The following is a 25473-nucleotide window of genomic DNA, read 5'->3' on the forward strand; positions in this document are numbered from 1 at the left end:
GTAATAATATCAGATATTCTGGAATAATTAAGTCACTTGGGATAACAATGTTCCCCATAAAACCCAGAAACTAACAAACCTCCCAGTACTAGGCAAGGTAAACTTTTGAATAGTTAGGGTAGTTAAATGACTCTGAAAATAATATAGATTATCACTGTATCCCTTAGATTTCCTCGCAGGGGTTGAGGGTGAGCCCAACTCCAAAGTCAAGACTAATGACTAGGATCCCCTGAGTTTGATTTCATCTAAGTGCATTTTGGCTGTCCTCTAACCTCCAAAGTACCAGAAAGCACTATGCAGGTTGCTAACGGAGGGAAGCAGTTTTACCCAGCTGCAACATCTATGAACAATGACAATGACAGGATATCCATTAAGGCACAGTGAGTGACAGACAGATGTCAATGGTAACCAACAACTGTCTACTCTGACTTGGGGTCTACTCAACAGGAGGAAAATCATTATCAGTACAAGAAATACCTAGCCAGTTTCCTGGGGCTAGTAATGGCTATTAGAAAAATCATTTATTACCACCACTTTGCTCAACCAGCACAATTCCAAGTAATTACTAGTCTTCATCAAAAGTCTTTCCTTACAGAAAGTACAAACACTCCCAGAAAACCAAAACTGAATAATATTCAGAGCTCAATGATCTGTAGGAGGCTAACCTCAATGAATACGTCTACATTACAACTTTGCTTCTTTTGTTCAGGGAACCTCACATTAGTGGGGATGGAAAGATTTTAAGAGTCGGAATACTAGGAAGTCTGTAGGAAAAGAGTCTCTTGTAGAAATAGTTGTACCAACAAGACCAAAAGAGTACAATAACAAATTAAAGTGGAAATGAAATGAATACACACCACACACACACACACACACACACACACACACACACACACACACAGTCTGTCCACATCTAGACAAAGAGCTACCTAATAACTCATGAGTGCTTGGGAGGAGAATTAGTCTCTTGCAGGGATGTCCCCCTTTATTGGTTGTACTACACAGAGTAGTCAAAACTGAAATAGTATATTAAAGTACTATTCAGAAGGTTGTATTTATATATTTATATATTTGTATACACACACAAGCCTATACACACGCTCAGAATGCATTCATGGACACTTACACTTAGCAATATTAAACAAAGAAAAAGATGCTATGAATTGAGATCAACATAGTGTGGGAATGGGTAGACTTTTAGGGAGGAAAGAAAGGATACAATTATTGAACTCTATGTCACTTAAAATCCAACAGATATTAATAGAGATATTTTTCCTGCATATTCTGTGCAAACAATGAAAAACCAATTATTTGATGTTCAAAAGTAAGGTCACCAGCAGAATTTATTCTGATTGTGTCTTAGTACCATGCAAGGGAATTTTACAAATTGTTGTTTACCAATATCACTTTGCTTAGGACACAATTAATAGAATACCAACTACCTCAACTCTATTCACGTCTCATGTTCAGCAACATGATGGTCATTATTTTGCCCCTCCCTTCCCCTTGATGGTCATTTTTAAAGTAGTTTCTCAGATTTGACACATTTTTTTTCTTTTAGCAACAATATCCTATTGATTTTCACACATTGTCACCAACAGCTAATTTTAAATGACCTTAAAAGAAACTCATGAATACTAAAGATGAAATGGCTTATATTTTTTGAATGCCTCTTCCCCAGTGAATTATTCTCCATATGTCCTGGACTGTCCTCTGCCTTCAGTGCTGTTATGGGGCTGTGTAGAAGCCACTGCAAGCTGGGTCTTCCTCTGTGTTTGTACTACTCTCTGCCAACATCACTATCTCTTTTTTTTGGCATGTGACATTTAAACGACTTACAGATATATCCCTTTTAACTGACTTATATGTGTTTATTGATTTTGTAATTCAAGTGATTTTTTACCACATGCTTGGTTTACTGTCAACTAGCAGAAATGCCTGGGTAGTTAATAACAATTTGTGAGATAATTGTTTAAGATTTAGAGACACAGTAAGAAAACTCCCGAGTTTAGGAGGAGGAATAAGCTTATTTAAAATATAAATACCTGATGATTTTTAAATGCACTGACTAAAGGATTAAGCAGCTAGGATTTATACTAGGATTTATTCATGCCTTAGTCTTTGAAGGAATTACTTAGGCTTTTATGATAACTAAGAAGCTAAAATGAGATTTGTACAACAACTATAGTAGAGGGTGAGAACAGCCTCTTCACTCTCCATGCAGCATGTGTCCCCCTTCAGCAGCTTCACACAGCAGCACCTGACAGCTGAGGCAATGATGGATTACAACTTTTGGCATCAATACTGAGTCTCATTCATTACATTCTTAGGTCCTGTGCTTTATATGAAAAGAAAAATGTCAAGACTGAAGAGGAGAGAAAAATAAACCTTAGAGGACAACAACACTGAAGACCTGCTTTCAAGGACTCAATTCACTTAACATGTCTGGGGATAGCTGGTTTATTTTGAAAAATTCATTAAATGCAGAAAAGCACCAACCATAAAGAATAAACATTTAGTATGTAGAAAGTTTATGTTGATATAAAACTACATTTGTGGTTCTTAGCAATGTTCTAAAATGTAGAGTTTCTTGCTGGGAGACAGTGATGGATTACATCACAAATATTAACACACCATTTTGTCTTACATCAGTACTGTTTGAAAATCAGCTCTGATTGAAAAGACTTAAATTGTGAACCTTAAAATTGATCTCAGTTACATCCAGTTAATTCTTCAATATTAGCTAATGTTGCATTATTGAGTATTCATGTTAAATCAAAATACTTTAATCCAATACTAATCACTCTTTCCAATTTATATAGCATTTCTTGTACCTCAGTACCATTTTTTTAGTTAGTAAATAACAACATGTACATATTTCTGTTGCTTAAATCAGATAAGTATTATTTTCACAATGTCATACTGCAATATGCAAAACTTCTCAATAATACATTGTGATCAAACCACTTACACCAGATACAATATTGTGACAAACATAATTCTTTGGACACTAAAATTTATCTTCAATTTCCATACATTGGACATATTACCATTATTTGTTTAATTACACTAATATGATTTTTCCATATTTTTAAGCTATAATCATTACTAGGTACACAGAGAGACAATAGAGAAAAAATATTTTTGGCCCTCACAAACAATTTTTATTCAGAATACACAGTTAAACAATCTACTTTAAATACATTAGCTCTTTTAAGTTTTAGTGTTAAAAATAGCATTTTGTTGAAAAAAACACTAACACCATTCTTTTTATCTCTGTTTACTAGAGAAAATGAATATTAGTCTATTACTTTCTATGTTGATAATAAATAAAATTCAATTGCAAAATATTATTTTCTAGTCATACTAGAACAAAATTCATATCTGTATTTCCAAGCTATGTGTTAGAATTTATTGTTTTTGTTGTTGATTATGAGCAGAAAACAATATTAAAGTCATCACATATTATGAAATATTTTCTTTACAAATCTTCATTCCTGCTACTAGTTGTTTATGACTGAACTTCAGAAGTACAATTTCTTAACTTGCTTTACTTTTCAATGTGAATGCAGGGACTCTCAAGTTTTGGAAGGAGAATTAATATTGGGAAAATGTATAATGCGTGAAAACTTACACAGAACTCTAAGATATGCACTTACTTTGTTTATGATTCTTTAAATGCAAGAAATTATATACAATAGTCCTTTAAGGTTATAATGAAATGTATATTTAGTATTCAATACAGTAGAAAACATATATAGGACATAAAAGAAGAAAAGTGTAGAATTCGTGTGATTCTTAGTTATCACATGGAGTGCTGAGCCTCTGTAAATATTCAGCCTGTGTTCATGGCCACTTATTCACTCATCCATTTTTTTTCCAAAATACTCCCAAAAGTTTGGTTCTTAAATGTAGCAAAAATGCCAGCTACTGAGAATCAGTGTGCACTCATCCTCTGAAATGAGGCAAAACATTTTCTGTGTCTGCAAATTTTATCAACTATGCTACTACCCCATTATATGTCTGATGTCAACCCAGTCTCAAGTTGCTCTTTCACAAAAATCCATTAGCTCTCTAGTCAACATAGAAAAAGAAATGAAAATAAAATAGTGATTGCGTCATTTTATAATCTTAACAATTCTTTGTTTAAACATAGCAAACAAATATAGAAAATAGGTCTCCAGAATTTTAAGTGAAGTTTCCTGCATACATTTATATATAGATGCAAATGTATATAAATATCCATTTAAAGTTCTATACCTTTATCTGTATAGTCATTCATTCATATATATATATAAAAATGTATACAATATCTAAATATTAGAAATATACTTATTATTTTCTGCATTAGGGAAGGATCTAATGGCAACTTTTCTTTAGTCATATCTGCAAAATAATATGGAAATAAGCGGAAAGTACTAAAAATGAATTCATGCAACTGGAGTTGATTGTAAAGGAAAATGTAATAAATATTATGAGCTTAGATGAATTTTAAGTAGATCATGATTCAAAAAAAATCCACTTATTTTAAAAGTTCAAAACCTAAATTTACATAGTTCTTAAATATCAGAGACAGATAGAGACTCCCAGGCTTTCAGTCCTGGGCTTCTTCAGTGATCACACGCTGAGGTTGGTTCCTTTTACCACACTTCCTCTTTCTAAGGAGAGAAATGCCCTGTCACATTTTGCTAAGATTTAAGGATGATTAAATAATTCTAGTAAGTATACATAAATATGGATTATTTTAATGGCACTGAAACATCAATATACACTCCAAAGTCTATCCCGAAGAGGACTGCTTTGACAGGATAGATGAATAATTTGTAAATGTGAAAAACTCATAGGATGGCATTTGCTAAGAGTAACAATAAATTTATTTTCTCCACACTGGAAAATTTAGTTTTTGTAGAATAATAAAATTATGACTAAAAATGCACAGTAGAAACCTGCCATTGAACTGAGAATGGGGTCCCTATTGAAGCAGTTGCAGAAAGGTTAAAGGAGCTGAAGGGGTTTGCAACCCCATATGAACAACAATGCCAACTAACCACAGCTCCCAGAGACTAAACCACCATCCAAAGAGTACACATGGACTAACCCATGGCTCCAGCTGCATGTGTAGCAGATGATAGCCTTGTTGGGCACCAATGGGAGGAGAAGCTCTTGTCCCTGCCAAGGCTGGACCCTCTGTGGAGGGGAATGTCATGTCTTGGAGGCGGGAAGAGAGGGTGGTTTGGGAGGGTGAACACCCTTATAGAAGAACGGGGAGTGAGGATGGGATTGGAGTTTTAAGGATGAGAAACTGGAAAAGGGGATAACATTTGAGATGATGGGGAAAAAAAATCCAATAAAAAAAAGGAAACGTGCCATATTACGAATTCAGTTCTTTGTCCAATAAAGCAAGTTCTTCTTACACTGGAACTGAAATATATATTAAATAGGGTGAGTATGGTGGCTCCGTGGGTAAAGGTGTCTATTGCCAAGACTGGCAACCTCAGTTTCATACTCCGGAACCACATGGGAGAAGGCAAGTATCAACTGACTTCAGAAAGCTACAATTTGCACTCCATCATCACATGACACATGTGCATATGCACACAAATTGAATAATTAAAAGTGAATGAAATATACGTATTAAAGAAAACTTTGGACAGATAAGTTAGACAATCTTTTTTGACGACCATTTAAAGTACCTGTCCATTTCAAATAAAAAAACAACTTGATTTTAGGTTAAGCGTTAACGATTGATTTGTTATAAAATTTTATTTTATCTCATTTCCAAACATTTTGCTATCATTTATACTACTTATAAAAGCATTGTCTTGTCTTTCTCCTATGTAAGACAAATAAACAACAGTAGCATAAAAAACAAACAAACAAAAATAATGTTCGCATTCTATTTGTGAGTTAACAAAGGCATCCCTACCTTAGTAATGACTTCATGAAGGTTGAAAGATGGATCCAATTCTTCAATTTTTGTTGCATGTTTAGGAAAAATGGCCTCAGAGAGAAAACTTGGACCCTGTGACAGACAAAAGAGAAAATCATCATTGATTTTGTTTTTCATATTTTAGTTGGATTTTACTTTTAAAAAATATAAATTGTTTTAAGATTACTGCTGAATGTGAGCTTCATCTGAATGATCTAATTATCCACCTCAGAATATTTATAAATTGAAGTGAGTAGTTATTCTATTACTTTTAGTATGCTATATGATCATAAAAAGATACTGTTTCACCAAAAGGATAACTTTTTATATTCTGTCCTATTTACTCTAATAATTTATATTTAGAAACTTAAAAGAAAAGTTTAGGCTACAAAATCTCTATTGTAATATCTTTTTTATATCATTGTACATTGCTTGTTTATGGCTAGATGATAACAATATTTTTTGATAAACATACCTAAAAATCATAGGGAAAATGGGCATCACATGGTATCTTATATTTAATGATGGCATCATCAAAACAATAAGATACAGTTAAAAATGACACATAGCTTTATGGAATGCCTAAAAAGTGACTCAACATAGTATCAAAATCTTAGTGTCCAATCCCAATTTTCTATACATCTTTACTTGAAAATGTTCATTGCAATGATCTGGTTTGAGATTTCTGCTACACTATCCATATTGGATTCTCACAAGGACTTCTCTCAGATATCCTGTTGTTATCCTGGGTCATGGATATTCTGAAACTTTAAATCTGCAGGACTGGCCCCTTCACGTCCTTCAGTAGTTCATAGATGTAGTAGTCGTTGGGATGGGCCAACTCATAGTCCTGGATCTGCTGGGTCTGGGTAGTATCTGGGTTGGTCTGCATGGCAGCTCTCCTGCACCCTGACCACCAGAGTGAGCTCTCCCGCACTCTCCCAGCCAGGCTACTGAATGCTTCAGTCATCAAGAGACAGAGCCAGCCCTTCTGATTTCCTGATCCCAGGACTAGCTCTCCCATCTGCTGGAGTTGAGGAGAAGGGGAAGATACTGGATATTTTAAAGGAAGTGAACTTTTACTGCCTTTAATGTGTTTGAATGTGCAAAGACTGTAAGGCCTTAAGCTATTTATATTTTTAATGTGAGATGTTGAAGATGAATAGGAAGGAAAGTTTTGTGGCTTAATGGTAATGTGATTATGTGTCAAGCCGATAATGGTTAATTGTGTTGGACAGATTTATGGCAGTTTGACCCAAGCATCATCTGAAATGAGAAAACCACAATTTAAAAGGAAAGAAAAGGAAAGAAAATCCTCCAAGGGATATAGTTGAAAAGCATTTTCTTGATTAATGAATGATTGAGGAATGGCCTAGTCCATTGTGTGTGGTGCCATCTTGAGCTGGGGAATCTATGTTCTATTAGAAAGCAGGCCGAGTAAAACATGTAGAGCAACAGTAAGGAGTGTATCTCCATGGCGCCTGAATCAGAGGCAGCTTCAGGTTTCTGCCCTGCCTGAGTTTCTGCCATCACTGTTTTGCTATATGAAACTGAGTAAAATAAACTCTTTCTTTCCCAAGTTGCCATTGGTTATGAAGTTTCATCACAGCAGTACTAACTCGAAGACTTTAATATTATAGGAAACAGAAAAATTTTGACATAATCTATATAAGTATGTAGGTAGATAGAAGACGATAGATAGATAAATATTACTTAATAAAGAGATAGACTGAGAATCATCCTTAAAAATCATTTAATATAGTAAAGTCAACAATGGCTGTAGGAAAGTAATGATCTGAATTTGCTATTTTTATTATACTATGTATTGGTGATAATCAATATCAGAGCAGAATTTGTATAATGTAGTAATGCTTAAGATTATGCTATCAGAATGTTTTGCAGATACTCAGATGAAGACTGGAAAAGACATGTATTAACTAAGTGGTATTCGTACCTACCCATACTAGTCTCAGCCCTCATTTCATCTGGTCTACCAACTGAAAACAAATGTGTTAAAAGCTCTATCAGATCCCAATCAATACAAAGTATCATAAAACTTTGCACAAATTATATAAGACCCAATATTTTGTAGCTATTTCCTCTGAATTGAAGCAGTGTTCTCAAAGGAGGAGGGGGAGGAATGAGATTCAAGGAACACAATAAGGTGCAATGTTGTGATGTGCAGGGCTTTGCAATTGATCTGACTGGGGCAACAGGCAATGAAGAAATGACAGACATATAGAGAAAGCTGGGGTCATGTGGTTTATCTACTCTCATAAGAGCCATCAACACTATCTTGGAAACTAGAATGTTTATTATATATAGAATAGAGATTACTCTAAACTTAAATTAGTGCAGGTATGATGATTCTTTTGCTGTATTCATTGTGATTTAACAATTATTTTCCTTATTCTCTCCATTTTCTGTGCCCTTGTCAACTTTCCTAGTCCCTTTTATTTGCCCAAATAGTCCCCTTTGTGCTTTCATGTCTTTCTCTCTCTCCAAAATATAATCCGAAAATACTTTGTCTATTTCTCTCATTATCTTTTTCTACTCTTTTTTCTTGCTTCTTCTTTCTTCTCTGCTGCTTTCTTTTCCATTCAAATCCCTATCCAATTACACACACACACACACACACACACACACACACACACGCACGCACTCACTCACACACACACATCTTCATATTATTCACAAGCATATGTTTTACTTTTCTTTTTTTCTCTTAATCCTTACTCTTATTAAAGTATACTTGTTTGTACAAACTAATAATTATAAACATTTTAAAAATTTATTATGTGTCATGAAGGGACACACATGCATGCCACAGTAGACATGTAGAAGTCGGGTGACAACTAGAGAGAAATGAGTCTATCTTACTGCTTCAAAGGTTCCAGGGATTAAACTCAGATCTTCAGGCTTCGTAGTACACAGTTTCATCATCTGAGCTCTCCTCATTTACATAATTGCTTTTGTTGTTGTTTTCCTTTTTCTTTTTGTCTATCTATCTGTAGACCTAGCTATCCATCTGTCCATTTACATAACAGTTCAATGAGACAGAATATTGCTGTGGAGCCCCTATTGTCCCGGAACTCAGTGTGTAGATGAGTCAGGCCTTAAACTTACAGAGCTATACCTGCCTCTGCCTCTAGAGAGCCAGACTGAAGGTGGTCACTACCACACCTACTTAATTTACTTAATTTTAAATGATTATTTAACATATAGTGTTTATCATGGATATTCCTTAAGTTTAGGACAAAATCTTTATCAATACAGCATTTAACAGAATTTGAGGACATGAAAGACTCTTTACTACCAAAGATGAAGATAGCATCATGTTTTCTATGCATGTGAATATAACAGTTATATTATAAATAAAAATCATGTTGTATAAACAAGTATCTTCAGAAAAGACTGAAAGAGAAACAGTTTGTAAAAATTTCAATGATGCTTACAGTCACTATAGGTGATGTTTGCTTAATAATATTTCATTGCTGAAGGTAAAGAAAGGGAAGTAAATTACCAATCATTTGGAATATGTTGCTTATAATAACTGTTTTATACAATAATCATTGTGAAAGTTAAAGCTTTTAAAACATTATTATATGGAACCTGGAAATCCTATCAGGAAGGTTTCAAATATGAATAGTATCCTTCCCAGGTGAGTTTGTTTGTTGTCAGTTCAGTTTGGCAGAATGAAAGCAAATTATATTTAGTTCTGTCATTTGCTTGTCATTCATAAATTTTCCTTATCTACAAAATCCTTGTGAAATATTAAATTGTGTATGTGTGTTTTATCTGTCTATATGTTTTATGTATATGTATCTATATTTGTTTTGTTCCAGCATATCATCATGTAGATTGTCCTGACTTTATTTTCAATGACAACACTTCAATACTCTAAAAATATTAATATTTATCTAACTCTCTATATATTCTAATTTAACTCATCATCTGTTTTATGGAACTATCTGGAAATTGAGGCAAATCTTACAAATCCTACCCATGGCTATAGTTCAGTTACTTTTCGCTTTTACTCCATGATGAACATATGGGAAAGCCTAAGCATGTACACCATCACAGAGCCAAGTCATACCTGTCATTAGTCTCTTGTTTCTAAACCATTCTTTTGTGCTGAAAAAACTCATTCATATTATCTCGTATTGTTTATTTCTGCTATAACAACATGTTCACCAAATCTTGACTCTAACCTTCCTTAAGGTTTTATTTATGCAATTTTTCACTTCATCTTCAACTATTCTTTCTCCCTTTTATTCTGGTGTATTCATAGAGTAGATTTTCCTCTATTTCCCACCAATTTATTATACAGTTCCTGTAATGTCTTCCCCTACTCTGTGATATTTTTACATCATGTTTGTCATTAAAGTAGCTAAAACTACTCAGTGATCTTTGTGTAACTCATTCAATGTGTCAGGCTAAGTATGATCATCCACAATTGTAAGTGCAAACATGATCAACTTTTCTTCATCAGGAAATTATATCAACATTTAACAAAGAAATGGCATACAAAAACATCTTTTAAGGAAGAAATAGATATTAAAATGAAGATATATTCGAATATCATCACTTATAAAAACTCACTTTTCTTTCTCACTTTTCTGTAACGTGGTAGGCACAATGTTGAACTATAAGGACAGCTATGATCTTTCACATTCTAGCACTACCACTCCATGCTTATAGTCTCATATCCATCTCAGCAAGTTTATTCTGTTTCTGTGTCTGTGAGGTAAGAGCTATCTCTTCCTAATCTTTATAGATGAGCCACACTATACAGATAGAATCACACTATAAATATTTGGTATAATTGTATACAAACTGCAATGTATCGGGCTTCATAGGCAAAACTTCTAACACCATTCTGCTTCCCCACTGCAAAGGTTCTGTGTATTGCTCAAGGATAACTACTCCAGATTCTGTTTGAATCTCTTCTCAGCCTCGGTCTACTCTCCACAAGTAATCGAAGAGCTACAAACATTTTCAAGGCTGTAATCAAAGACTCCCTCCTTGAAAGAAAGAAAATCGAAACCAAAAGTACCGCACACACTTCCTTCATTGTAATATTCTCTCTGCAATCAAGATGATACACATCAATACTTAAATTTAATATATGAAATTAAAACACTTGTAGCCTTTGAATGGCACTGACATTCATTTTGTTCTGGACAGATGGAAGAGGTAATTAAAGCCATAATTTTTGAAACATAATGTTCTCATTGCTACTCAATATAAAATAGAACAGAGATAATGTAGAATTTAAATAAAAGAGTAACCATCCAAGGGTCAAATGTGGAACAATATTGGCACATTATTTCCCGAACACACTCATTTTTTTATATTTTAATTATTTCCAAGTTCTAGGAAGTTCTATACATAGTACTGGCATAATTGAAAATACTCAGGCTACCTCTATAAGCCCACTCCAATTGATTTAGTGTTCTAATTTTAGTCCTAGGAAAGACATTAAAAAATTTAATTCAACTTAAATACATGAAATAAAGAATAGGCTATTAAAATGACTACCTGTTCTCACAGAGTCACAAAACACAGTCCTAGAGATCTGCTGTGTGTCACATGGGTTTGTGCACCTAATAAATATTTTAGAAATTTTGAGTTATTTTTTGAGGTCAGAGATAAAATGTGTATGCGTGTGCTTGTGTGTATGTGTGTGTATGTTTGTATGTTTATGTGCATGTATACATGTACACACAAAGAGAAGACTAAAGTGAGGTGTAAATACTGCTATTTAGTAAACTAAGAATCATAAACACGGTCTCTGAATCTACCATGTATGATTGTACAGGAGCTACGGACTTCTGTACTTCTGCACGGTCAGGATGTCCTTGGTAAATTTTACTGTAACTCAGATTAAAGCATAATCCTGGGAAGTTTGTGATGAATGGATAATAGCAAAAGAAATCTAAGGAAATTTATATTATTGCTGAGAGAATGTAATCATATTCCAAAGTGCCTTAAGGTCTGAACCCTGGAATCTAACATAGCAGTGCACTACTAACAGCAAACAGGATTAGTAACATATATTCCAAAAAAGAGTCATAAACCATTCCATGACTTCCTTTTCCCTAAGAAGAATAATGTTTATATAAATCTTAAAATTCGGATAATTCCAGTTAAACCAGGTGAGTTTTGTGTCAGGTATTATTGATAAAATACTTCGATCAGATAATCTTCTTTATATTTTAGAGACTTACAAACATATCTCTCTTACATCTATAACATCCCTTAATCTTTCCGTCATGACTTTCATCCCTTAATCATGGATAGATGTGGTAGAATTAGAGAAAAATGGAAGAAGCTGAGGAGGAGGGCAACCGTGTAGGAGGACTAATAGTCTTAATTAATCTGGACCCCGAGATCTCTCAGATACTGGACCTCCAATCAGGCAGTATACGCCAGGTGATATGAGGCCCCCAACACCGACACAGGAAAGAACTGCCTGGTCTTGGTTTAGTCAGAGAAGATGCACTTAACCCTCAAGAGACTGGAGACTACAGGGAGTGGGAAGATCTGGTAGGGTGTGGGGTATGGGATATGGAACAGTGAGAGGGTGGACTGGGATGGGGAAAAAATTCTCGAGTGTAAAAAAAAGATTAAATAGAATTTTAAGAAAAGAATAAAAAGGAAGTATTCTTAGGCAATTTCATGATTTCAAAACAATAAAAATAAGCTAAAAATCATTACAGAATCTTTTCTACTGGAGCAATACCTGCATGGCCAAATCTCAAAGTAATACAGATTTTCTTTCTTTCTTTTTTTTTTTTTTTTTTTGGCTATTTTAACTTTTCTGCTACTTTAAATTTTTATTAGATGTATTTCTTTACTTACATTTCAAATTAGTAGAAGGCTCAACAGAATTTTGAATAAATGTGCTAGGTACTACTTAGAAGGCAATCTCATCATCTCACTTAATTCATGGCTCTTAACATTTAAACCATGGTATCATTTAAACATAATCAAAAAGGGCCAGCCAGATAAGTCAGTAGGTGAGGGGCTTTACAACAATCCTCCTGACCTGAATTTAATCACTTGGATCATTGTGGTAAGATAAGAGAACCAACTAGTACAGGTGACATTCATGTATATACAAAGTACACATTTGTGTGTGTGCGTGTGTGCACGCACGCACACACATATACACACACATAGAATAAATAAATGTAGTTTAAAAATAAATTTCACATACATTTATTTTTATAGATCTTAGCATAGATATTTATGTAAGTGAATTATAGAGGTGAATGATCTGATCTTCTAAAGCCCTTGATAAATTCAGTAGTAAAAAAAGGCATCTTTTTTCCACTGTATGGTTTTAGCTCCTTTGTTAAAGATCAAGCGACAATAGGCATGTGGGATCATTTCTTTGTCTTCAATTATATTCAGTTGATCTATCTGCCTGTCTGCCTGTCTCTGTACCAATATCATATACAGTTTTGTTTTTTGTTTTTTGTTTTTGTTTTTTTTTTAATCACTACTGCTCTGTAATACAGCTTGAGGTCAGGGGTGGTGATTTCCCCAGAAGCTCTTTTATTGTTGACAATAGTTTTCCCTACCCTGGGTTTTTCGTTATTCCAAATGAATTTGCAAATTGCTCTTTCTAACACTATGAAAATTGAGTTGGACTTTTGTTGGGGATCGCATTGAATCTGTAGATTGCTTTTGGCAAAATGGCCATTTTTACTATATTAATCTTGTCAATCCATGAACTTGGGAGATCTTTCCATCTTCTGAGATCTTCAATTTCTTTCTTCAGAGACTTGAAGTTCTTATTTATGTCCTTCTTAAAGTCCTCTATCATCATCATGAGATGTAATTTTTAAATTCAAATCTTGCTTTTCCCATGTGTTTGGATATCCAGTATTTGTTTTGGTGGTAGAACTGGGCTCTCATGATGCCAAGCAGTCTTGGTTTCTATTGCTTAGGTTCCTTATGCTTGCCTCTTGCCATCTGGTTGTCTCTGATGTTAGTTGGTCTTGCTGTCTTCAATAGTGACTTGACACTCCTGTAAGCCTGTGTGTCAGCACTCAAGAATACTAGCTTTCTCCCAATGGGATCTGGGGTACAGAGAGCGGTGGGACCCGGTTAGCTTTGGGGGCAGGCAGAAAGTGGAAGAATCCTGTCCCAAATTGCTCCTGGGTTTGTGTGTCCGGAGGGTTCCAGGCAGGTCCTTCAGAGCAGAAGTGGGGATCTAACCTCTGCTCTCTGGTGTGCCAGTGCAACTTGGACTGACTTTTAGCTCAGAGTGCAGGCAGAGACTAGAAGGATCCTGTCCCTGACTCCTCTTAGGTTCCTCTGTCCAGAGGGTTCTAGGCAGGTTCCTCTTGGACCAAGAATGTGAACAGAAGTAGTGGTTTCCCCTGAGCCCTCAGGATTGTCTGCACCTCTGAGAGTACAGCTGTCTTCTCCAGGGGATTTGGGTACAAAGAGCCGTGGGACTGGGTCAGCTCTGAGTGCAGGCAGAAACCAGAAATTAAGTTTAAAGTTTAACCTCAAAGAATATAATTATTTTTTACGCAAGTTTTGAAATAATTTCTTGTGTTACTATAAAAGCTTTGTAAAGGGCTAAGAGGAAGGCTGCTCTTCCAGGAGACTCAGGTTCAGTTGCCAATAGCCTAGTTTAGAAGGTTTCAAAAACTAGGTCCAGGGGATATTGTGTTCTCTTCCTGCCTTGAAAGGAGCCAGCATGCATGTGGTACACATACATACATGCAGGCAAAACACTCACAAAATAGATAAATCTTTTTTTTAAAGAAAAGCTTTCTGAGTAAAATTTTAGTATGGGAATTGAAATATTGGTTTTTAAATCTACAAGCTTATTGCCAAATTGATCAAAATAAAACTTATATCAACTTATAAAATAAATAAATGCAACTACATCTCTTCAACAATACAAAGAAATTTTAAAAAGAAGAAGGAAAATTGGTTTCTACAAGTGCTCTTGGCCAGTGATAGTTGATAAACACAAAATGAGCTCAATGTATTTTTCTATACTTTTTGTTCCATATTGCTTTGTTCAGGCATTTTTGCTTTGATCTTTTGCTCATATATTCTCAATAAACTATAGTTTCCAAGTTTGTTTTTCTTTTTTATGTGTTCATTTGTGTGTGTGTGTGTGTGTGTGTGTGTGTGTGTGTGTGTGTATTCCTCTTTTTTGTTCTGGTTTATATTTTATTTATTTGTCTGTTTACCTATTTGATTTTTCTAGAGAGAAAGATAAAGAAGACATGAAATCAATTGCGGAGGTTGAAAGTTGAAAAGCAACTGGACAGACTTAGGAGAGCAAAAACCAGGAACAGAATATATTGTAAGAAAATATTTTCAATTAATGAACCTATTTTAAAAGACTACAAAATGCATTCTCTATAACAGAATATAAATTCTAATACATTAACATATACACTTCTGAAATTCCTTGCAAGTAAATCTATTTTCACTTTATGTGTAGAGAACTCTATTTAACATACTTTAAAACCTCTCCCATTATATATGTTATTTTATTTATTTGCATTTCAAGTGTTATCCTTCTTCCCAGTTTTCCCTCTGCAAGCCCCCTATCTCTTCCTCCCTTCTCCTTGCCTACTGGCCCACACACTCCAGTCTCAGTGGCCTAGCATTCCCCTACCAAGGGTCATCAAGTCTCCACAGGACCAAGGCGCCCCCTCCCAGTGATGCCAGAAGAGGCAGTCCTCTACTACATACCCAGCTGGAGCCATGGATACCCCTTGTATACTCTTTGGTTTGTGGTTTAGTCCCTGGAAGCACTGGGAGTTCTGGTTGGTTGAAATTGCTGTTCTTCTATGAGGTTGCAAAATCCTTCAACTCCTACAGTCCTTGCCCTAAGTTCTCTAATGTAGTCCTGCACTGAGTCCAATGTTTGCCTGTGTACATTTGCATATGTATTGGTCTGACTCTGGCAGAGTCTCTCAGGGAACAGCTATACTGGATTCCTGGATACTTCTTGGCATCAGCAATAGTGTCTGAGTTTGGTGTCAGCACATAAGATGGATCTGTAGGTGGGGCAGTCTCTGGATGGTCTTTCCTTCAGTTTCTACTCCACTCTTTGCAACTGCATTTCCTTTTGACAGGCATAATTCTAGATTAATATTTTTGAGGTGGGTCAGTGGCCCATCCCTCAACCGGGAGCTGTGCCTATCCACATGATATGGTCTCTACAGGTTCTATGTCCCCTTTATTAATTATTTTGGCTAAAATCTTCCCTGTTGGGTCCTAGGAACCCCTTGGATCCCTGGTATCTGGGACTTTCTAGTGGCTAACCCTAGTTCACCCTTCCCCACTGCTACATACCTCCTTTCAAATTCCTCACCCCCTGTACTTTTCCCCAATCTTCTCATATATATGATTTGGCCCTCTCTTTTCCTCACTTCTCCCTCCCAGTTCCCTCTTCCTGTCTACTTCCTAAAGATTATTCTCTTCCCCTTACTGAATAGTACTACAGCATCTACAGTTTGGTGTAATCTTTCTTCTTGAATTTCACATGGTCTGTCAGCTGTATCGTGGGTATTCTGAGCTTATTTTTGGCTAAAATACATTTATCAGTCAGTACATACCATGTGTAGTCCTTTGTGACTGGATTACCTCACTCAAGATATTTTCAAGTTCCATCCATTTGCCTGCAAATTTCAGGAAATCATTGTTTTTAATAGCTTATTAGTACTCCATAGTATAAATGTACCATATTTTCTGTATCCATTCCTCTATTGTGGGACAACTGAGTTGTTTCCAGCTGCTGGCTATTACATAGAAGGCTGTGAACATAGTGGATTATATATCTTTGTTATATGTTGGAGCATCTTTTGAGTATATAGCCAGGAGTGATATAGCTGGGTCTTTGGGTAAAACTATTTCTAATTTTCTGAAGAATTGCCAGACTGATTTCCAGAGTGATTGTACAAGCTTGTAGTCCCACCAACAGTGGAGGGGTGGTCCTCTTTCTCCACATCCTTGCCGTCATCTGTTGTCACCTGAGTTTTTGAACATAGCCATTCTGACTGGTGTGAGATGGAAACTTAACATTGTTTTGATTTGCACTTCCCTAATTTCTCTTTAGATCATACAAATATTCACCTTTTAAAATCTTGTCTTGTATTTCCATAAGTTTGAAAATTAACCGTTAATCTGAAACTTTAAACTCATGTCAAAAGTACTCCATATTCTATCAAAAGAAAATGTATATACCCAGAGCTAATATACTGTGGTTCCTTCCAGAAACTACCTACTTAGAGAACTTAAATACTAATCTGTTGTCAAATCTCTCTCTCTCTCTCTCTCTCTCTCTCTCTCTCTCTCTCTCTCTCTCTCTCTCTCTTCTCTCTTTGGGAAGAAACATGACTATAAAACTATATAGCAACCAGAGTTCAGGTGAGCTTCATCATTGTATATGATAGCAGTACAATACAGAGGTTAAATCTGCAGCTGATTATCAACGTCAGGAACATCTTTAATCATAACTGACTCACGACCTTTGGTGAGTGGCACAGACTCACACATGCCATGGCAATATTGAATGTCTTGTGCCAATGAGATATTAGACTTATGACAAATAAGTTGCAAGACAGGGATAAAAGGGCCAGCATTCTCAGATCTCATAGGGGAAAGATGTGTTTTAGATAATGAGGATACCAAATTTTGACATGGTCTTTTGTACAATCTGGTCTCTGGAAAGGCCTCAAGTTAATTTAACAACTTTTTCAAAGGTCAGAGTCTGTTAGCCTCCTGAAAAGCTTTCTGCTCAACAGTCACTCAGTACTTTCCTCAAGGATTTACTTAATCAACTGTAGAAAAATTGAGGGATTTGAAGGTCTTAAAGTTAAGGGCAAAAGACTCTCAACGTGAGCCTGAGAAGAAACAAAAGTATTATTCCAACCTAAGAAGGAATTTTCCCCTTTCAAATCCTTTATCAAAAAAATGAAAAGATATTATATTGATGGAATTGACCTCCTGTTCCACAATCTGGGTAAAAATTATTGAAGGACATTAAGCTTGGAGCAGAAGACTGTCTGAGCATCGCTGTTTAGCATATAATTCTGAAATTATCTACCTTTTTAAAAAATCAAATACTAAGCCCAACTGAGGCAGTAATTGTGGCAAAATCAGAGAGAAAAATTATGGAAATGGTTCATTCAATCCTCTATACATATTCATTCCCCTTACGGTATAGCATACCTATTTAGCATATGAACAACTTCACATTGATTCTGTAAGAAATCCCTAGGAAATAGTATTTGTCTCATCTACCACTTACTAAAGGTAAATGAAATTTTCCATTTTTTTTAATGTAAGACAGGTACTGGAGGTAGATTCAATTTCAAGGACCAGGAATGATTTCTATTTCTGGAGAACTTTATAATTGGGGCAATGGTTTCATTTAGCTAAATTCATATATTTCAATCATTCTTTTCATTTATTTCCTTGAGACCCAATAAAGACGCCAAATTAATTCTGAAATAATTTACAACAACAAAAAATTGCACTTACTTAAATAACTAGGTATTAAAATAAAGTTCTTGTTTTTTCATAGTAGAGAGAATATGTGGAGAATATGTGTGACAATATTTACCATTAAAGATCGTAAGTCAGCAATGTAGAATAGAATATTTGTCTAATGAATTAAAATGCAAAGAATATGTATTCTGCACTATATGTATTTAGTTGATTTCTGATATTACTGAATCCTTAATTTCCATTTAAGAGTAATTATTTATCTCAAATTTTCTCCAGTCCTGGTGAAAATAAAAAAGACATCACTGCTTTTCAAACAATGGGTCATTTCTGATTAAACTTCAATTAAACATCAAACTTTTAGTCTTAAAGCAAATTACCTCCTTTTTCTTTTTAATTTGGATCCAATTTCCTGTTGCCCTCAGGTCTCTCATTGCTAATTAATAGATTTATGAATCAATAAAAGGGATATTTAAAGTTTGAAAAAAATGAAGGAAAAAAAGTTAAGGGCATTTACCATTTTATTTGTGACCACCATTTTAAGAATGGATTAATTGTTTTTCAGTGTGTGTGTGTGTGTGTGTGTGTGTGTGTGTGTATTTTATTTTAGAACATTTCACATTCATCAGCTCTTTTCAAGGGTATTCAGATTTAATTTCATCATTTGTTTTTGGAAGGATTCTAAATTAAAGCTCTTTAAAACATTATACAATGGCTGATCAGTTGTACTGCTCTTTACAGAATGGCCAACTCTAAAAGATTACTTCTACCAACTTTCAATATACTTCATTGTACAGTACGGTTAATAAGAATTTTGGCTTCAGTTTAAAATCTGACTCTACTATGTACCAGGAGCCACCAAACATGTTAGTTCACAATTTCTCATGGAAATATTGCAGTTGTGATCTAGAGATTTCAGAATCATGGTATGTGTTATATTTATATATAGATAGTATGTTGTATTTAAGAAGTAAAATATTCCAAAGCTTCTGGAGGCAAAGGACTCTGTCATTAGGACAAAAGAGCAACCAACATTTTAGGAAATGTTTACCAATCTATCACCCAATAGAGGGCTAATATTGAATATATACAAAAAATTCAAGAAGCTAGACTCCAAAGAATCAAATTACCTTATTAAAAATTGGGTACAGAGCTAAACAAAGAATTCTCAACTGAGGAATATTGAATGACCGAGAAACACCTAAACAAATGTTCAAAATCCTTAGTTATCAGAAAAATACCAGTCCTGGGCATATTCCCAAAAGATGCTCTAATATATAACAAGAACACATGCTTCACTATGTTCATAGCAGCCTTATTTATAATAGCCAGAAGCTGGAAAGAACCCAGATGTCCTTCAACACAGATGTGGAACAGAAAAATGCAGTACATTTACACAATGGAGTACTACTCAGCCATTAAAAACAATGACTTCATGTAATTCATAGGCAAATGGATAGAACTAGAAAATATCATTCTGAGTGAGGTAACACAATCACAAAAAACCCAACACATTCACATGATATATGCACTCACTGATAAGTGGATATTGGCCCAAAAGCTCAAATTATGCACGACATAATTCACAGACCACATGAAGCTCAAGAAGAAGAATGACTAAGATACGGATGCTTCAGTCCTTCTTAGGAAGAGGAACAAAGATATTCATAGGAGGAGATATGGAGTCAAACTTTGGAGCAGAGACTGAAGGAATCACTATCCAGAGATTGCCCTAATTTGTTCCAGTCCATATACATATAGCCACCAAACCAAGCAATATCGCTAATGCTAAGAAGTGAATACTGACAGAAACCTGATATAGCTGTCTCCTGAGAGGTTCTGCCAGATCATGACAAATGCAGAAGCTAATGCTAGCAGCCAACCACTGAACTGAGAGCAGGTTCTCCATTGTAGGAGAAAGGACTGAGGTAGATGAAGGGTCATATAACCCCATAAGAACATCAGTACCAACCAACCAGAGCTCTCAGGGACTAAATCACTACCCAAAGATAACAAATGGAGAGGCCCATAGCTCCAGTTACATATGTAGCAGAGGATGGCATTGTTGGGCACCAATGGGAGAAGCCCTTGTTCCTCCCAAGGCTCGACTCCCAAGTGTAAAAGAATGTCAGGTTGGAGAGATGAGAAGGGGAGATGGGGAGGGGACACCCTCATAGAAGAAAGGGGAGGGGAATGGCCAGGAAACCCGGAAAGGGGATAACATTTGAAATATAAATAAAAATAATCCAATTAAAAATGAAGTATAATATTATCATGTAACATTTTTATGTTTTTTGAATGAGAAAATATAACAGGACAAACATTTGGAATTGTGGCTGTTAAACAAATAGTTGCATTCACTACGGTATTTATGAGTCTGTCACCCAAATGCATAGGATGACTTTAATCACGTCCATGGTTGTGCTTCATATTTGAATACATTAAATTTTTCTCAGAATTTCCCATGATCAAAAATGCACCATGAGAATAGTGGCTTTCAGTACACAAAAATATTGGAAACAATATGAAAGAACTTTATATTACTTAAGACCCAAAAATTTTGAAATGCTAAATAATATTAATTCCCCAATGGATCAGTAATCAATATCCTCTAAGGTTCTGTGACTAACATATCATATATCCTCCCATATTTATTTCTAAGTGTGAGCTGGCTCCAACATCTATCACCTTACCTATGGATCGCTTGACAAGTTATGTGGGTAAATTCTTCCTTCTTTCCTCCTCCCTGTGAAACTTTCCAAACTCTTAGTCAAAGAGGACAAAATTCCTTGTTAGTAGAGAACTGGCCTTTTTCAAGGGTCAATGAGTAGCTATACTCTCCTATGTAAACCTACAAATAGGCTCTAAGAAATGTTTAATGAGACTTTGATAAGTACTTGAGCATGTTTAAAGAAAAATAAAACATTGGCAATGGTTTTATAAAGCACACAAATTAGAAGAAAAATGAAATATAAGCATGGAGAAATAATTTATAATAAGAAGGGATATATTGTTATTTATTTAAAGATATATCATTTTAAGTGTAAGTGCCTGTGTGCATGTGTGTGAACAATGGTCCTGTCACTACTATATACATTTTATTTGTGTTACACTGAAAACATACCTTTTGTGACTATATGCATGTTTTTGTCCCTGTGTGGGTATATTAATCTTATGTAAAAGGTAATAAATAAATACACAGTTTTGTAGTAAGGTGTGGAGTCAGATAAGGGAGTTCATATGAATTATTTTGCAACAATTAAAGAAAAAGAGGCAAAATAAACTTGATAAAAAATAAAAGGGTATACGAGGGCCTGGTGAAGGAAAGAGAATGGGAAAACTATATAATTATATTATGATCTCAAGAAGTACAAGCATGAAACAGTTATACTTTTAGAGCTTAATCTGGAAGATATGAAATCACAGGAAGGGAGCATATTTCCAGCAATAGGGAAGGAAGCACAAAGGTGGCACATGTATATCTTGCTTTGAAGCTGGCTCCTCTACCCTTGATGCTAATTGACTAATTAGCAGTTAGACAATGACAAGGACACGATCAATAGAGGTCACATAGATTCTAAATGAAATATCATGGAATTTGGACCTTACTTCAACATAATTAAGAAAACTATAAAAGTTGAAGACAAGGAGAAGACAGGAAGGTCAAATAGACTGTTTCAATGACCCCTCAACTCTAGCTCAGTGATTCTAGGCACTTTACATGATTATAGCATTGTACTGAGACATGCACATAAACTCATAGTAGAATAACCAAAAATCTTAGCTGTATATATTTATCCCATTTATAGCGTAGGTCTGGTGCACAATCTGAATATAAAGTAGATGTTATTTTTATATTTCTTATGAATATATGCTGAAAAGAATACTTGTACACCAAGGCTGTTTCAATCATGAACAAGTCATACTTGATTTAACAATTGTCAAATTACCAAAACAGCTCAGTCATGCAACTACTAGCAGAATGTGCAGATAAAATCTGTTTACAACCAAAGTCATCACATATGAATTTTTCTGAAAACAAAGCTTTTCTCCTATTTTAGCCAGACTACAGTAACTAAATTTTGTTTACACAGCTGTAATTTTTAATGTTCAACGTATATAACACAGCTGAACAATGATTACTTCAGCCTTCATCCATATAATTATCCCTGTTCTATAATGGCATGCTATCAAAGTGTGTATTGTTCACAAAACAATTCCCATTTCTTAATTTATCAAAAATGCTGGAGAAAATTCTGCTTATATAGTGTATAGTTTTATATTTTTCACCTTTAAATTAAAGGGAATGTTTTATGTTTGAGCCATTCACTTAGTAAATGAATGCATAGTGGTAAAATTATAGCAAATATGTGCTTATTAAGAAATTTATATAAATATTAATGTTACACTAATATATACATATATTCTTTTTCAGGTTCTACAGTGAGAATATTTCAGGGCTGAAAGCGATATTAGATAAGTCAAAGTGTTGAAAAACCAAAGAAATAATTTACCAACAACAGGATCCTAGTTATTTGGATAACTAGTGCAAGATTTTTAAAGCCTTGTTTAGAAAGAAGTACTGACTCTGGTCACAACATTATTTTTGCATATCTTTTATAGCCTTGCAAAACAGCCCCTAAAATTGCAGCTGTTCACACCACAAACATGACCAGCAATTTTTCAGTGGGATGGGAGGGGATAGGGGAATGAAGAATTGTGCTTATCAACTTCTTCTACTCAGCTGTCTTTACAGAATTGAGACTTTTGTCTAACACATAGTTTACATACTTTAACCAAGAAAAGCTTGAAAATAACACAAGTATGATATCTGAGGATATTTTCACTACATCCTCTAATTAAAAGAAGCATTACATAGTTGCAAATACATCCATGTGTATTTAACGTGAAAAAACAAAAGGATGAATAGGAATAGAGTTCATATATTCAACAGAGTTAATGCTCTAGATAGGTACTGATAAGTATGATTGTATAATAATTCTATAAATATGTGGGTACACTTTCTTCACTCAAACTCCTTTTAAGGCACCCTGTAATGCACTCATACTATTTTTTTAATAGCAAACTGGATGTCTATTAATCTTCCATCAGCCTTCTAGCTTCATATTTTCACTTTATCTGGGGGATTCACTTCCTATTGTTCACCATTTGGTAATTTGCTCTGAGTGTATAATTTGAATTGTGGCAATTGTTCCTAGAGTTCTAGCCTCATCCAAGCTAATAAGTATTCCTTAGAAAAGTTCTTTATCTTGCCATGTGGTTTTATTCTTGCTGTCCAAAAGAGAAACTAGATCGACCCAGAAATATGACATAGTGTCATCACCAGAACTACAACAATGCTTGCGGGGACAAATCAGTAGAGGTAACTTAATGACTGTGTGCATTGTGGTGGTGGCAGATGGCCAATGGCTCCTATCAGCATGCATTTTGCTTTGTAAATAGTTTAGAAATAAAAATAGTCAATGCCACAAGCACAGTTGAAAATAAACATGGAGCAAATGTCTATTATGGGCTATCTTTATGAGGATGCCACACTGAGAACAGTTTATATTGTGCATAGCACAGATACCCAATAAATCTGATGGACCCATGAAGACCATTTTTTCCTTGAAGTAAAGGCATTCTAAAACCTATAATATTGTGAATTCATCCCATTTTTAAAAGATTCTTCACTGAACTTCACACCCATACATAATTAAGTACATGCGACAGTTGAGGGGAGAAAAAGAATGAGACAACAGGTACAATGGGTTGTCTCATTTTGAGTTCAAGTTAGATACCAAAGGCGGTGGAAAAAGAATGGAAGAGAAGCACTGGACGAGATGATGAAAAGAAATGCAGAGTAAAATACTCCTTACGGCTGCAATACAGTGCCTCACTCTGAGCAGTGGAGTTTCCAGTAAAGACTTCAGCATGGCATTCAGTTTATTCATAAATAGCTGGTAAGAAATTATTTTTTGGAATTTTTATTATACAAAACATATAACAACTAATAAATCTTCTTTAGATGATTATAGGATAGACAATGTTTTAAGAAACATGGGTTCTCCCCATTCACTTTGGCTTCCTCATTGGTGTTGTCCTTGTTTTACTCATGTTTGGGTATTAATGTTGCCCAGACATGATGTTGTAGCTTCTCACATTACTAGGAAACACAATCTCTCAGCAAACTCTCTGATCCTCTAACCCTAAAACTATTTCTGCTTCTCTTCTGCAACGTTTCCTGAGCCTTTTAAGCGGTGGTGTTATGTATTTAGTTCAGATCCCACAAGTTTAAATTGGAGAATGTAACTTCTGTTAAAAGAATAATGAATATCCTAGTAAGAGCACCAGTGGAAGGGGAAGCCCTGGGTCCTGCTAAGACTGAACCCCAGTGAACTAGTCTATGGGGGGAGGGCGGCAATGGGGGGAGGGTTGGGAGGGGAACACCCATAAAGAAGGGGAGGGGGGAGGGGGATGTTTGCCTGGAAACCGGGAAAGGGAATAACACTCGAAATGTATATAAGAAATACTCAAGTTAATAAAAAAAAAAGAAAAAAAAAGAATAAAATACACATTTGTAGGACTTATCCTAAAAGGGAACACATGCTGACAGTTGAGGGGAATAAAAGAACGAAACTGAATGCTAGCAATTTTTTTTAGCTTCTTCCCCGATCTCAAGAACATCTTCACATACTGCAGTTCAGTTTGAATTGATAAATCATACTTGTTACTATCTCAGATTCTAGAGTTGATATTCTTTTCTGTTTTGTTTTCCATAAGTCACTAAATCTGATTCTAACCACTCATTATAAAAAGGAGTAGACACAGGCTTTATCTCTAACATATAAGTTAGAGACTGGCAAGAACAGGCACCTGTTAACAAAACCCTATTGCAATAAGAGTCAGCTTCTCCCTAACGTTGGCGTGTAAATAAGAGGGAACTATTGTCATTAGATTTTTAAAAAATATTCCAGGCTTTTTACCAGTTGATCTGTATGGTAATTATTACATGATTTTAAATTATTTCGCATAACTTTTTCTTGACC

At 35.0% G+C, this 25473-nt stretch overlaps 1 protein-coding gene across 2 annotated transcripts in view; it reads right to left on the bottom strand.

The window, feature by feature from the left end:
- The window catches only part of Naaladl2 (N-acetylated alpha-linked acidic dipeptidase-like 2), a 1374648-nt gene that overhangs the window by 209562 nt on the left and 1139613 nt on the right, over window positions 1-25473 (bottom strand). For both annotated transcript variants that reach the window (XM_087630578.1, NM_001447432.1), the window contains 1 exon segment: window positions 5927-6022. In XM_087630578.1, the coding sequence (XP_087486704.1) occupies window positions 5927-6022 (96 nt within the window).

The sequence above is a fragment of the Rattus norvegicus genome, chromosome 2 (genome assembly GCF_021556685.1).
Source record: "Rattus norvegicus strain SHRSP/BbbUtx chromosome 2, alternate assembly SHRSP_T2T, whole genome shotgun sequence".
NCBI classification, from domain to species: domain Eukaryota; kingdom Metazoa; phylum Chordata; class Mammalia; order Rodentia; family Muridae; genus Rattus; species Rattus norvegicus.